Raw genomic sequence first — 16279 nt, forward strand, 5'->3', positions numbered from 1 at the left:
ACTGAAAACTGGTGACTACCCTCGTGGACATCGCGTGAACGGTCCCTGATAATATGTATTCAGAGGGCAAATGTTTCTGACATTTTAATTCAAGACGGCTGATTGTCTCTGTAAATCTCAGCTCCCTACTGATCTGAAAGACGCAGAGGAGAAAATAAAACTTAAATCTAGAGAACTAAGATTATATCGTTACAATTTAGGTCTTCATGAATGCTGCACAAAGAAACAAGAGAAACAGTACGCACGTGCAGTGTTTTCACGGGTGCTTTTCCGTTGACATGTAAAACTACTGTGACTGACAGTAAAAACACAGTGTAACTACTGTTTATTATTTATTCCTGGTTGGCACAGAGCGAGGTAAGTACACGGTTAGCCTCTCCCGTTTTTTCTACGCTTTTTCCCGGGAGCCTGTCTAAAGAACAGTATGTATTTTACTAAAAACGTTTATTCTGGTTGTAAATAACTATTAAACCAACGGTGTTGGGAAGGGGCATTTCATTCCCCTATCAAAAGATGGTGCGGGTGACTCGACAGACCGCAAGTTAAATTTCCATGGACTGCAGTGGAAAACAAAAATATTTTTCGGAAATACAGCGTTTCAAGAGCCGCAGAACTAAAAAGAATATGATCAGTCATTTTTTTTCTGTGGCCTTATTTAAGCAATTGTAATCTTGGTTATAAATTTGAATTTTTAATCTTTGTTTGATTTTGACAGAATGGTAATGTATTATATTGTGTTTGAAAGAAAGGGAAATAAAACTTGAACCTTCTAGATATAAAATAGAGACTTATATATGTGTTCCAGCGAATTTCGTCGCGCGCCTTGCCAGTTACACATATTTGCAAGATATATCTTAACGCAAATGTGGACGGCAAACTGCGAGTGTTGTATGCACAGAACACGGGTTTATAAAAGCAAGTAGTTCTTAAATTATATATCCCTATTTCAATTTTTATAACCCGCTTTTAAATAAACTCCCCTATCGTTGAGTTTCTCAACAAATAAGTTCTATTTCTTTAAGAAACGTAGGTGCTGTTGCAAATGACGGGAAAATAATGTTACTCGAGTGATATGAAACCTTCTTCAACTACCTATCGGTCAAACTGAGAACGAAGTCTCCGTTTCAGAAACACGCGACTCGTTTCGCTTTCCATTAGATCTCCGAGTGAGAAAAAAATTCTAGCCTCGACTGGCACATTTTGTTCTTGCAACCAGCACAGATTTTTACCTCCCCGCGCGCTGCAGCCGAATCTCGGTGCAATTTCGCTCTTCATTGAATCATCTGTAGGTCTTGAATTGTTCAAAGGCAAACCGAGTGGCCTTACTTCAAATCTCACGATAAGTTTAATTGCCTTAGTAAAAGGTCAGTTCGAGGTTTTAATCAAAGATTACGATAATTCCGGGCCTAATCATTTGCCTAGTGGACAGAAGACGAAAAAGCGAAAACACAAATCGACGGATGTAAGGGTACACCCTTTTCAAAATTTCGGAAATTTGCCCAGAATTTGTTCGCTTTTAAGAATTAATTCACTTCACTTTTAAAAAAATTTCATGAAGATTTACAAATGACCAGCAACAAATGTGTCATTTTCAGAGGGTGCAGAGATCGTCCGTGCAGTATTTTACATAATTGACCCTTGGCCAATAAATTCTCTATGGCGGCTTGTTAAACCCAAGATTGGACCTTGGTCTCAGACTTTTGGTTCAAAGAAAACTCAGTGCTTTTTATAAACAATCAGTTTTCGGATGCCTTGTCGAGCGTAACGGATAGAATTAACCTTGGCCCTTATAAAGTACTGCCACCGACTGGGCTCGATTTACCAAGATGTGCCCTAGGTTTTTTAAGATATATTGAGCCATTTTGGAAGTCGTTCATCTGAAGTGGGCCTTCGATGAAATGTTAAATTACCATAAATATTTCATTATCATAATTGTTGTTTATGTTGAAAGAAGTGTACAAATAAACCAATTGCAATACTATGGTTTCCCGAGCTTGAAGTGCATTGCCTTTGGAATAGGCGACGAGATCTGTCGGTTTTGGTTTGAGTAGTGCCACGAAATCACGCTTAATTCAGCTACTGACTAGGACCTAGCAAGCAGATCGAGCAAAGTTGTATAAATAACTGCTTAAAACATTAATCGAGGGTTTCAATAACACAGCAAATACACAAGCAGCCACGGATGGGCAAAACTAAATAAGATTGAAACGGATTGCAATTGGGGTTTTGAAAACTACCGATCCTTGAAGTTTTCGAACTTTCAGAAGTTTGATATCTGCGGTTTGTATCAAAAATAAAAACAGTCAAGCGAAGTATAACGCTCATGGCAATTTCTTCGATGAATGCTAAGTACCATTGTAAGGACGATTAGTTGGGGGGAAACGCAAACCAACAAAAAATAAATTAAACGAATCGAAGCAGACTGGGCTCCATTAAACAGCTGCTTTATGTAAAAGGTAAGTGAAGGAAATGACTTCCTTTTGATTATAAACATGCATAGTCTATATAAAACTGCGGAGGCGTTTTTGCAGCTTGAGGATAATCTGATGAAACATTTTCCATGACCTCACTATACACAAATTTTATCATTCAAAATCCGAAAATTCCCATGGATTTTATTTCAATCTAGTTTCTAACATGAACGGAATCGGGCTTTGACATTCCTTGAAATTGATGCAAAATGAGTCCTGCAAAACGCATTGTTTCTTTTCTTTTTTCTTAATTTCTTTCATTTTCTTTTTCCCACAATACCTTCCGGCAGCGTCTTTCACAATTTCACCGAATTCTTGTCTGATAACGTGACTGGCATAAAAGCAATATTTTTCATTCAAAATACTTCTTCGTTTATCATGAACTATTTCCTCTACGCCCGGCATAGTAAATCGAACGTTCGAAAATCGAACGAAATCGAACACCACACTTTCAGTGAGTTCGATTTCCGAACAAATCGAATTCAATCGAACAAATCTGAAGCCATTTCTGCGGAATTTCTTCGTTTACGAAAAACACGTGCGCTACACTCAGGGCTGAAGTAACTCGAGCTTCTAAGATCTGGTAATGGATTTTCAACGTCTGTTTTAGGTAAATCACGAGTTCGAAAATCGAACGTTCGATTGGGTTCGATTGATTTTTTTTCTTTTCGGTGAGTTCGATTTCGTTCGATTGCCGAACTCAATCGAACTCAATCCACCGATTGAGTTCGATTGAGTTCGATTGGGTTCGATTGAAATTTAGTTCGATTGGGTTCGATTTACTATGCCGGGTCTACGATCAAGCAAGCTCTTCTCTGTATAAGATCACGGAATTACGACATCACCCTGCGAAGCACTTGAATAGATGCTATATTTAGTTAAGCTTTTTTTGAACACCAAGTGCCAAATCACTATTATACAGACGTTTCGGATTTAGCCTTCAGCCAGTGGAAAATTCAAGTTGTGTTCGTCGTAAAGCCGGTATGCGACATGATACAAAGGAAATCCGAGCATGCGTGAGCAATGTAAACCGGTAGTCAGAATTCAAGCCGAGCGGTTGACTGGTTTCCAGGCTGTATAAGTTTTTCGGTTAGTCGGGACGTAACTGACAGAAAATCAAACAAAATCGGCAAACATTAGACAAAAGGCCTGTTGTACTTTACATCTGGCTTTTAGAACATATTTAACCTCCCACCCCGCCCCCCCCCCCCCTCCCCCCCAAAAACGAACTAGGGGCAAATAGCACTACGGTAGTTTAAAAATTTCATTCGGCCATTTTTTTTTTCGAGCAAAGTATCGTTTTCGGTCAAGTTCCAAAACTGACATAAGCCTGATAATTGATGTTAAATGTCAAAATGTCAAAAACGAGAAATGTAAGGAAAGCTCCAAAGCTTATGTTAGATTTTTTAGCCCGGAGCTTGTAAAGCGGCAGTTTACGGCCTGGCAAACACTGTAGATGATGTAACGGTAACCTGACCTTAAAAATGCGGACGATGGTTTGAATAAAGTTTTAACTTACTTTGCATCTTTTACGGGGAAATTGTTATCATTGTTTTTTTTTTTTGTCCCTATGTAAACAATTAATTTGTACTCGGATATCCAGCGTCCCCGGCCTAACCTTTACATATATTCGCCAGGATCTTTTTCTAATTACATTTGTAGTGGCTTTATTTGATCATATTTCACACGTTGTCTATAAAGTAAGGTTTCTGACCCGGAGCTAAGAGACTAAAGAACCTTTAAAGAGTAAAAACCTCTTGAAAATAGAGCCGATAACTCTCGAAACTTGATCTTCCGATCGACCGAAGAACTCGTGCCCAGTTCCCGCTCTCAGAGATAAACTAAAATGGCATCGGCCTCGTTGTTAGTAGGAGCCGCGAACAGGAGCGATTTTAAACACGTAAAAACCGAAGGCCGGAAGATAATGCAACAAAGCTCGTTTACACTATAGTTAAAAGTATTAATAGAGATTTGAGAGACGGAACCGGGTGTGATTACCAAAAAACGGAGTATATAGATTAGTATTTTGCACTATAATTTTTTTGTTGAGGAAAACACTCGCCGGACCGACAACAGTAAATATTTCTTGTTAAAGTAATTTTACAAAAGCGTTGTTTAAAAAAGTGAGCACAAATTTAAAAATGGGCATGGTCTGGGCATTTTTACGTAGGATTAAATAATAAATAAATAAGAATGTCGTGTTAAGTCATGCATATGGCCTAGTTCCTAGCGGGCAATATTCCGATTTTTTTATCATTCCGGTATTCACAGCCTAGCGTCACGGTAGGCTATGAATGAAAGGAATACCCATGGGAGAATTTTCCCCAAGTTTTCGAACCAAGATGCACTTGACGCTCTACAATGTGAAGGTACTCACAAAATGGCCTTTCAGTGAACAGCAAGAAAGAGACATGAATTTATTCTTCATAGGGTCGGCAAACGATTAAGAATATATTTTTAGCCTTTTTTTTTCCCGAATAAAATTGACTGTAAATCCTGAAAGATTTCTTATTGGTTTAGCTCAGTACTATCCTATTGGTTTTGACTGACTGAATCCAAAGGGATTTAAAAACACAAAACCGGCTTTTATGCATGTAGCAGACAAATGCTTATTCGTCGAGGTTGCAGTTCTTCACCGAGGAAGCAAGCAATGTAAATACGAGGAACGAAGTTTTGTTTATTCTTAGGGAGATTTCTATCGATGAAAACACGGCTATTGTACCTCGCAGGAGACACTGAAATCAAGCGAATGTCCTCTTTTCGCCACACAATTAAAACAAGAAAGCAGGATGGCCTCAAACTTAAACCCAGACGCACAGTTCTCGAAATGTGTCTCATTCCTTTTTTAACCAAAAAATAAATAAATAAATAAATAACGACAACTTTTGACAAAGTATTGTCGACTCTTTGTAAAATGGGCGTGTCCGCCTGCCATTTGTTAGATGGTCATCATGAGAACCAATCACGGGATTTCTCACTTCGTACACCAGTTTACCCATACAATACCCAACGTCATATTTGCAGGAACGCAGGAGCAAATTTGACTGTCTTGTTAACGAAATGCTGTACATCAAACAATTAAGACCGCGCTTGAACATGCACTTACAGATTCAATCCTTGCGAAAGTCTACTTTGTCTAGCTCTACATCATTTATGCAAATTTACTGCATAGACTCTTCTCTTTCCCCTTATTTAGTTAATCCCAATTTCTTGATAGCGGCGTCATCTCGTCAGTTTTTACATGTTTATGATTCTCTAAATCATTATTAATAACGTGATACTGTTTTTCTTAGTTTTCAGAATGGCGATCCGCACCTACGAAGCATCCTACAAGAAGTACTTTCCAGATACCTACGAAAAGATCGGTAAAGATTCTACACATGATGAAGTTCGGCAACTTTACGACGAGTGGGCAGTCAAATATGACGAGGTACGTACAGCTTATTAATCCAGCTGAGTGTCACTGGCTAAAGTGTCTCCTCGCTACGGTCATAACCAAGAAATACGTTGAGTGTATACCCGGCCGTCAACTGCCGCTTGTAATCTCTGGGCTAAAACATCTTCGTAAAGCGTTTTAGAAGGTCTTATAAACGGAGGGGATTATGTCCAGCGGGGCAACTTGTCAGATTGCAGATTTTATTATTTTATGTTATTATGATGACTCCAAAGTCCTCTTTCACACGTATCCGGTATTTTTTTTTTAAACGAGGATTGGTCTTTCAGTTTTTGTGGAGTATGGTTTTGTCTGACTGGGCAGAATCAGGGAGGGGAGGGAGCAGACCGTATGCTGGCTTCCCTCATTTCTCTCCACAAAGCTTTATTCAGAACACAAACTAATTTGCTCTCCATTGATTTGATCTCTTCAGCAAATTGGTGCAGCTGGTGCGGCGTTCCACAAGCCACTCTCTGACTACATGAACAGTTTTGTGAAGGAAAGTTTTCCCAACACACCTAAAGATCAGCTGAAAATACTCGATGCTGGAGCTGGAACTGGGCCAATAGGGATCGAACTTGATAAACTCGGTTACACTTGTGTCCACGCGCTTGATATCTCGGAAGAAATGCTGAATGTAGCGAGACAGAAAGGCGTGCCATACAAGAGGTTTATCTGCACAGCTCTGACGGAGAAGAGGGTATGCGAAGTTGAAACAGGAGAATTCGACATTGTGATTGCCGCTGGTGCTTTGATAATGGCAAACGTGCGACCAGAAGCTTTAGTGGAGATAGTACGAATGGTGAAGAAAGGTGAGTTGGTTTTTCTGTCTTTGAGTGAGGGAGAGTTAGATCTAAGGAGACGCGCTTCTCGAAACCTTCGCTTTTGCTGTGATAAAAACGTTCCAATGCTCCACCGCACATTCTGCTACGTCTTTCTAAGGCATACCTGGCTCCCGAGTGAAGTGGAAAGGGGACATGGGTGACTTTCGCATGTAAAGTATGGTGATGAGTTTGAGCCCCCCCCCCCCCCCCCCCTCACCCACCCTTGATCATTGAGAAGGACTATATTACAATAGGTACCAAATACCACCATTTACACCCCTAATCGAGACAACAACCATTCCTGCCTCTTTCTTATGGAAGATCCCCCCGGATATGATGACGCATTCTCAGCAGTGGTCCGTGTACACTGGCGCAGTAGTCCTCTCTTTTCAAAAGCTCCGAAAGCCCTGTTTTATATCTGTTTACTGCAGATTCTTGTTCAGTAGTCTAAGATGGGTAGAGAATTTTGGTACTTCGAGTCTATGATAAGGCAGCAAAATTTCAGTCTAACGTGTTTTGTTTAAGCTAAGGGTTTTAGGGTGGGGCACCAAAAAATATCTTGGTTGCCCCCATGGCTTTGTAGTCATAAGACCCATGCAACACGGACAATCTACTACCTTGTCCCCAGGCTTTTCCCTTAACAACAAATAAAAAAAAATGGGACAGCTGCCCCTCCATTTTCTTGAACAAAGTACGAAACGGTTTAGACGGGAAATAAATAGTTTTCAGCTTTACACCGTTTGAGTTTTACTGAGCAAAAATAGTTTTTTTACAGTTACAAACCCCTAGCTATAGATTCACTTAGCTCAACGCAGGTTTTATTTCTTTTATCGTACATAGGTGGTCTCGTCTGCTTTTCGCTCCGGTACAATGAAGTAGATCACTATGAACCAAAGATGACGGAGCTAGAAAAAGAAGGAATATGGGAAAAACTTGGCAGCAAGAAAATCCCCTACTTTAATCAGGAGGATATGCCCAGTTATGCCTATGGATTTACGTACAAAGTTTTGAAGAAATGAACTATAACGTGAAGTAACTGTGGGGTCAATATACGGCTTAATTTCAAGCATTGTAACCTAAGAATAGGCTAGGCTGGCAGTCACTTTCTTTTGAAAGAAACTTCAGTTCCGTTCAAATGTATAAGAACATAATTTAGAGTTTGAAAGCACTGAGGTTTCCGTCAAAACCAGGCCACCTCTTGCCTCCTAACACGTCCATTCAAGGCTAGTTTACTCAGTAGAAAACCTTGATGATACGACAACTCCGACGCAATCAAAACGGCACTTTCGGCACTGAAAATTAGTGACTTTGGGTCTCTCAACCTTTTTTGTTATTATTTTAATTCGTTCTGAGTTAACTGAAGTGGAGAAAATCATAGTTAACTTGGAGATCAAGAGAGAGGACACTATCGGAGTTTGAATCAATACAATTTAGGTTTCTAGGAAACTGCCCACCTACCCCTCCCCTAAGCCATCTTTTTTCCCTAAGTGAGAAGTGTTAATGTTACCTTAGGGGAGGGGTAGGTGGGCAGTTTCCCAGTACTATAGATAATTTAACGTCGTAGCCAATTGAGGACTGCGAAACCTGTTATTAATAGTTTTTTTTTGGTAAGTTTCCTTCGCCATGCGTCACTTTGTAGTTCCATACTGTTACTATTTTGTAAGCTTATTATAATTATTAAAAGTTTTTTTTTTAAAAGGAAAGGTCAACTAAGTTATTCATTGTTTAGTAGACGGACGAAATAAAAAGACGTTTTGTATACAGAAGTGTTGGCTAGTATTTATGGTTCGGAAAAAAGTGCAGGGAAATATTAATCTATGCAGTATTTATGACAAATGCAAAAGGCCCACTGCGAAAAATAGCGCCAGAGAAGAAAATGGCTACGCGTTTGAGAGAGCTTAACTATATGTTTGCACTATATGCACGGGCACGAACCTCACAGGGGCGGATCCAGACAAGGGGGGGGGGGGGGGTGGCGGTCATTCAGACCCTGAGATAAGCCGGTGAGGGGCCTTGGTCTCAAACAAGTAAGAAGAAGGGAAGTTCCCTGCTTCACTCATGGTGCAGCCAAATCAATTTTGACCTCTTTTCGTTTCCCTTGAAAGCATTTGCTGCAATTTTCTTTCTTTCATTGTAAGCCGTCGATATCCTGTCGTTTTTTTCCCATAATCTTCACATGAACATGTTAACCGAAAAAAAATAAAATGGAAATAAAAGGAAACAAATAAAAAACGTTTCATTGACTTAAAAGACCTCTACGATTTTCCAAGACTTTTTAATAAATTTCCTTGGTTTGAAGACTTATTATTTCCCCCTTCCTTTTTCCCAAGCGAAGCGTGGAAGCCCTGTAGTAATTCTAATCTGGTTCCCTCCATCAGGACTCAAATGGAGTGGGCCATAAATTATTCAATCCGGGCACGCGATTCTCTTATAGTTCCGAGTTTCAACACTCACTGCATGAAAGACTCCATCGCGTATGGAGGCGCAGTCCTATAAAACGCAGTGACCTACAATAGACCGTTTTACCGATACGGCGGCCATATTGAATTTATCAAATTTATGGAGTATTATGGGATGCCCAGGGGGCACTCGCTCAGTTTTTTCGGGCGCTTTTCGGGCAAAAAGAGAACTTCAATGTATATTTCTAGGGGAAAAAGGTGATCATAATTAAATCCAAACACGGCACAACGATCTATTTTTCCCGTTACAATCTTTTTCTAGGAAAACGTAAAGAAAAATTGGCCCGAAAAGCGCGCGTAAATACTGTTGCGAGTATATCGGATCGTGCTCATGCCCCCTGGGCATCCCATAATACTCCTTAAATCCAATTAATTCAATATCGCCGCCGTATCGGTAAAAAGGTCTATTATAATACCCTGTCAAATGATATTTAACACCGTAACTTAAAGCCAAAGCTCAAATCTTCAGATATCTTCAATGAAGAATTAAGTTTTAAGATAAAATCCGCATCTACTTTTAGTTTTAATATGTTGTTTGTAAATATCATTAGTTTTATAGATTCTTATTAACATGAGTTAGCTAAATTCAAACTACCCCACAAGCTCATGTTGCCCTAATACACATGGTTTTTAGATAAAGGCCATCGATAGTTTATCCCCTTACGATTAGCTGAAAGCCAGGACAGTTGGCAGTCAAAATGTCAGTACGTGATTACAGCACTTTTCCGCAGAGCATTGTGGAGCAGTGGCTTGAACAAAGAGACAAAACCTTGAGTTTTAATGGCAGAGACAAGCATTTGGGTGTAGAACAGTCCTCGTCGGTTTGGTACCCCAGCCGTCCGCGCGATCCTTTACCCCACGAGAACACTTCACCCTCATCGCTTACTGCGACTGTAAATGTGTCACCGCAAGACACTAGAGTCAATTGCTTGTTCTCTAAGGCGTGTACAATCTGGGGTTCACGCGAGGACACCGCGCGGTCATAGCCTAGCTGCCCAAAGGAGTTGGAGCCAAATGTCACGCATTTACCACTGGCAGTCAGCACAGCGGCGTGGGATGTTCCCATGGTAACGGCTTTGACATGATCGGCCGTCAGCAGCCGGGCAGTTATAGGTGTGAATGTCTGAGATTCCTCGACAGTGTTTTGACTGCTATCCAGGGCCAGCTTGTTGCATCTGTTGCTACCGCAAGCCAACAACCTGTAGTTGAGGGCCAGAACAAAGGAGCAATCCACACCACATTTGACAGCTTTGGCCGTGAAGCCAGGTTCCAGGCCCACGGGTTGAGGTAGAGGGTATGACTGCTGGTTTCCAAGCCCCAAACGGCCGTTGTCTCCTCGTCCCCAGGCAAATAGCTCGCGGTCAGTTGTTACAACCATCACGTGGGCAGAGCCACAGGATACCTACAGATTTTAACGACAGATCACAATAACGAATCTACACACTATGTTTTCTAACAAAATAAAGGGGGAGAGTCTCCTTACAGACACACAAAAAAGTAATCGCAGGTTATGTTGCAGGAACACGATTTCCAAGAACAAAACGTTAACTCATTTTTGTTACCCTTAGTCAGTGCTTAACTTTGCATAGCACACTCCAATCACCCTAGAAATAATGAAGTTTTGGCAGATTTGGATCTTTAAATTTAGTGAGGGGCCTGCTCGTCCTGTCCCTAAGATAAGTCAGTTTTATGTACATGCAGTTACAGGTTGTAGTATGTCTTAGCCGAAAAGTCATTTCGACCAGCCTGCAAATAAATAACTAAATAAATAATAACAAGCTATGATTACTAATTCCTCTGTAATTTTGGATTCCCCCAAAACTTCTCTTGTCCGTCAAGCAAGTAAAGAACAGAACTCACTAGCCCAGTAGCAAAATCTATAGCCACGAGCTATTGGACACTGCTTCCTTTGCATGCTGGGCATTCTTGAAAACAATTTTTTCTTGGCCCTGTGGGCCTCAGTCAGGCTTATACATAACGTGGGGCCCCCAGCCCCCTTCCCTTACATAGATCTGCCACTAAATCGTTGGTCATATACTGTAACTGAAATTAGATGTCGCAGATGGTACCTGTTCCACTTCAAATCCAATCAAAGCCTCCACAATCTTTGCTTGTAAAACATCATTATAGTTACCATGCCCCAATGAACCATGTGTACCACTTCCAAAAGTCATGAGAATGCCACGATCTGCAACAAAGTTTGGGGTTGCATTTAAGTAAATAATCAAATAAATAAACTTCATTTACTGCCTATCTCAGAAAACTATGAACAAATGTGTTCATGCAGTCATTACTAAGATCAGGACACATGGGCACTGACACAGTGAATTCAGTTCTAAAGCAATCATACAGTCTGCAGTTTTTGTGAATGGCCCAATATTCAAAATGTCATGTGGGACAGATCAGCCCTTAGAACCTTAAGCAGAGCTTGACAAAAAAACTCCATCTGGGTGATGAGTATAAATTATTTTTTTTCTGGGTAAGTAACATTTTAAACTCACTTCTCCAATGGGCATGGGTCAATTGCAAGTCACCTTGTCATCTATGACTACTACGCAATGGATACAGGCAAGAAAAATGTGATAACTGCTTGTTAATATCCAAAGGAAAAGCTTAAATTCAAGTTCATTATGATCCTTGTTTAGACGGGTTATTTCTTACATGTATTTCTAGACTGAACAAATACCTTAGCCTTAGGGTCATTTGCCCAGGGTAAAAAAAAGATTGGATCATTACAAGTTTCTGGAAAACTACCCACATTCCCCTCCCCTAAGTCAACATTAACACTTACAGATGTACTTCTCACTTTGAGCAAAATGTTGGCTTAAGGGACGGGTGGGTGGGCAGTTTCCCAGAAACATATTCAATATAATATGTAATAATCCAAAACTCGGAGTTTCAATTTGAAAGAAAGTGCTGGCATCAAAGCTGGAAGAAAATACGGAGACTACAATTTGAAAATATATAAAGTGAAGAAAATGAAAATGACCTGTGAGAATAAGGGTGGGTAATAGCCTTTTAAAACAAAAATATGTTATTTCTGTGTGTTTGTGAAACAAAAAAGGAAAGTCGTTCGGTTAAATTTCCACTGTGCAAGCAGGCCTGAGTTTTTAGTAATTGCTCGTTTACATTTTTTACATATCTTTATTTATCCGTGGAAATAATTTCATCAATGCCATGAATGGTTAAGTAATGAATCCCAAGGAGTGCAAGATATTAAATATCTTAAATTATGTGTTTGGCTGTTCTACTCTGTCTACTTTTCAATATTTCTGCCGATTTGCGAATGGAGGTGCGAAGATATCAACGCATGAATATTAACAGGTTTAATGTGGTGCTTAAAAACAATTGGACTCGATGGTAGCCTATGCTTGGCAAAAATCTAATAATTTTACAGTTGATTTTACAGTTGATTTTACATTTTAAATCCATATGGTTCCAAGCGTTTCTTTTGCATTAAGTGACAAACGTGACTCATGGTCAAAATAATTATCAGCTGAATTAGATATTTACCTCAATGGACAGAGATAACCACACACAACAATCAAATTTAACGCCTCAACAGGCAAAGAATACATTAATTAATTACATGTGGCACCGAAGTCGCTTAACAAACGCTGGTTTGCTTTGTGCTTTTCGCACATTTTCGCAGAACAGCAAGCTAGAGTTGGCAGTTTACTCAATCCGAACAGAAGAATATAACTTTAGCTTGGCATATCACTTCTGTTGAATGCACAGAGAAAAAACTATCTCCATGAAGGAGGATTTAATTGATACCTTTGTGCTTTCAACTATTCGCGAATCATCAAATGGAGCAGCCAAACACATATAAATCTCGAGTCTTCCTCGAGATTCATTACCAAAACGCTTTGGATCAAGACCTTGATGAATACACCCACAAGCAAATAAAGACATCTAGAAAATATTTATATACAGTAGCAATTTACTAAACGCTCATCTTGCGCATCTAGAATCTACTTACATTCTGGAAACTTACTTGACATCTCTCAATCTCGTCTACGTGCGTTTCACGTGATGTCATCCCACAAGGGTGAATATCCCAGATAATACGAAAACAATTGATTGTGTATGCTTCGGTTCTTACATCCAAACAAATCTTGGCATTTTTCCGCTATTGTACAGAATGGTGTGCTGCCTCACCTAAAGAGCCTTGCCATCAAAAATATTAAATTTGACTGCATTCAAGATGGAAAGCTCTGTAATTATAATACACAATGTACCTGTCAAACAAGCTGCAAACGTATCTCCACAGGACACCTGGACAATTGTCACCCCAGACTGCCCCTCAAGAAACTTTGGTAGCCAAAGATCCTCCAGCAACTTCTTTCTGTCTGCAGTAACATCTGACGACACATCCATTGCTTTCTTGTTTGAATCCCAGATGATCGCACGGCCACCGCCTGTCACTCCTGTCTTCATTGTTCTTCCAGATGCGACCTGCACTACATCAGAGTCATGTTGCGGAAGTTGTAGCTTAGTGGGTGTGGTGATACCGCCACCCCAGTGGTACACTAAATACCTGGGCTCAAGTGGCTTAGTGGAATATGCATCCATATCAGAAAGGCCATCCAGGGAAAGAGATGCTGACTTTGAAGAACTTGTGCGATAGATTTGCGTACCTGTAGGTCTGTTGGTACTTGAAGATCTAGCACGAGTAGGAGGAATGGCAGCTTTGAAAGCAAAGTGATACAGTAATCGACATGTTAAGACAGTTTTATTTACTTATGACAGCAAACAATAGAAGGAATATTTATATACACTGTATAAACTCTGACAGTGACCAAAACCAAAATTCTCATTACTCTTTTTATGCTTACATATAATAATCAAATATACAGGGCATGAGAATGCCAGGGTTAATCACTATAATAATATTTTATTGATTTTTAATATTTTCTACAGACTACTATCAACGACACACTTTAGAGAACTGGTGTACTAACTTAGAACAAACGCCACTGAATCATAGTCAACAGTTACCAACATCGTACCCCCACGACTTATTGAGGGACTAAAGGAAAACTAACTATGAGAGAATGACTGATAAAATCATCTAAGAATTTTTACAAGATTTTCTGGCCTAACAAAACCTCACTCATCCAAAGGACGACTTATGAAGTTATCTTAATCGTCCGTACGAGACTGTAGTCGGAAGTCGGCCGGACAATTGCAAATATGGATCCCTGATGTTCTTCTATTGTATTTTTATGAACCAAGAGGAAGTTTGGGTCTTTTAAAAAAAAGTTACATAAATGGAATGAGGCCAGTATGCCAGCCATCTTGACTGAAAACAGGCTTGGTCAATAAAGGAATTATTAAAGCATATGGCCCAAACAAAATCTGTTCTTGCGGGATAAAGTGGGAATCTGGAGCAAGCAAGTTAGGCCCATCTGGCCCATTCAGGTAGTCAATCAGAAAGTAGAATTCACTTTATCATGTGCATGCTGAACCAGTCGTCTTATAAAACACATTATTATTCATTCAAAATATTTCCCCAATTCTGATTGGCTACAAGCACACGCATAATTCACCATAACCAGTTACTGATGACCATATTTGGAAGAATTTTGTGTTTAACGAGGAAATGATGTCAAAAATGCAGCCTTCTACAGGTTAAGGCACCGTTAACCAAGAAGACCTGGGGACGAGGTTGAGTTGTTTTGGTTGTGAAAAAAAGGCGGACATTTCACTCGTTTCAAGAGTAAGAACTGCAGCTGGAACTAGGCGAAATAATAACTAAAAACATGGCAAAAACAGCAAGAAGACAACTCGGAGGGCGACATCTGCTATTTGGAGAATATTTGCGGAGCTGGACAAACCTAAACGTACACTATCGAAGATGAACTTAACATTGATGCAGGTAGGCATGTTTTAGCTATGTTTTTACACTAGGAAATAATTTGAATGAATAATAAAACAATTAATGAAATAGGCTTTCGCAGGATATGAAGAATTAAGCAGATCTCGGAGAGTGTTATCCACCTCGGCCTTCGACCTTGGTAGATAACACCCTCCTTGATCTGCTTAATTCTTCATATCCTACTCAGCCTCATACATTAATTGCTAATTATACAATACAATCAAGAATGGTAGCATTACCAGATATCCCTGCAACAGGTCTTGGAGTTCTGTTACATGGCACTCGCCCAATGTCAGTGCCCATATTGAACAGTGCATTTACTACCAGAGGCTGTGCCATGATCTGTGGAAGGGTCGGTCTCTTGGCAGGATCAACTTGTAACATGCTTAGAACAAGATTCTTCATGTCCTCACTGTATCTTTCTGATATGGGATTGAAGTTTCCTTTCATGATTTTCAGCACGAGAGCAGGCAGATTAGACGCCTCAAAAGCTCTTTTTAGTGTTGCTAGTTCATAAAGCACACAGCCAAGAGCCCAAATGTCACTTTTTTGATTATACGGCTTACCCTCACACAGCTCAGGCGAAATGTAACATGGAGTGCCGATGACAGAGTGAGCCTTACTTTTGCTGCTCAACACTTTTGAAATGCCGAAATCGCCTATCTTCACAACCTTCCGTGTTTTGTTAAGTAGGATATTCTGTGTTTTAAGATCCCTGTGAAGGATTTTTTGTTTGTGCACATGATAAATTGCTACCAAAATCTGCACAAACAGTCGAATAATCTCTTCTTCGTCCAAAAGTTTGCCTTCCCGTTCCTCGATAAGATTATGCAAAGTTCCACCTTGGGCATATTCCATTGCGATCATAAAAGAAGTTTCTCCGAAGAAACTGTCGAAATAAGCGATTATATTAGGGTGTTTTAACATCTGCAGAACATGAACTTCATTTAAAGCGGCCCTCCTTTCTTCTCCAGTCATTTGTTCGACCGGAATGTCCTTGATGATGACATGACGACCATCACATTTTCTTCTACAAAGGTAAACGGTTCCATACGCTCCACGGCCTATGCTTTTGATTTTTTCATAATTTTCCATGTTTGAAACAGCTGAAACGCCTCCTTGGAAAGAAATCCGTAAAGGAAAAAGGCCAAAACGCGATGAAAAACCAAAGATCGTGTCAAGAACTGCAGCAAAATATCTCCGTAGTAAAG

At 39.9% G+C, this 16279-nt stretch overlaps 2 protein-coding genes across 2 annotated transcripts; one reads left to right on the forward strand and one right to left on the reverse strand.

The window, feature by feature from the left end:
• Nucleotides 1-199: 199 nt before the first annotated feature.
• Nucleotides 200-8494, forward strand: LOC140930892 (methyltransferase-like protein 27). Its single transcript, XM_073380612.1, has 5 exons — nt 200-357; nt 5765-5901; nt 6338-6716; nt 7569-8162; nt 8252-8494. The coding sequence occupies exons 2-4, from the start codon at nt 5773-5775 to the stop codon at nt 7745-7747; spliced, it is 687 nt and encodes a 228-aa protein (XP_073236713.1). The 5' UTR covers nt 200-357; nt 5765-5772; the 3' UTR covers nt 7748-8162; nt 8252-8494.
• A 1150-nt stretch (nt 8495-9644) lies between these two features.
• LOC140930893 (serine/threonine-protein kinase Nek8-like) lies at nt 9645-16256 on the reverse strand. Its single transcript, XM_073380613.1, has 4 exons — nt 15308-16256; nt 13429-13878; nt 11257-11375; nt 9645-10589 (listed from the first exon to the last, which is right to left on the reverse strand). The coding sequence occupies exons 1-4, from the start codon at nt 16161-16163 to the stop codon at nt 9900-9902; spliced, it is 2115 nt and encodes a 704-aa protein (XP_073236714.1). The 5' UTR covers nt 16164-16256; the 3' UTR covers nt 9645-9899.
• Between the last annotated feature and the right edge of the window lie 23 nt (nt 16257-16279).

This window comes from Porites lutea, chromosome 3, assembly GCF_958299795.1.
Source record: "Porites lutea chromosome 3, jaPorLute2.1, whole genome shotgun sequence".
Classification (NCBI taxonomy): Eukaryota; Metazoa; Cnidaria; class Anthozoa; order Scleractinia; family Poritidae; genus Porites; species Porites lutea.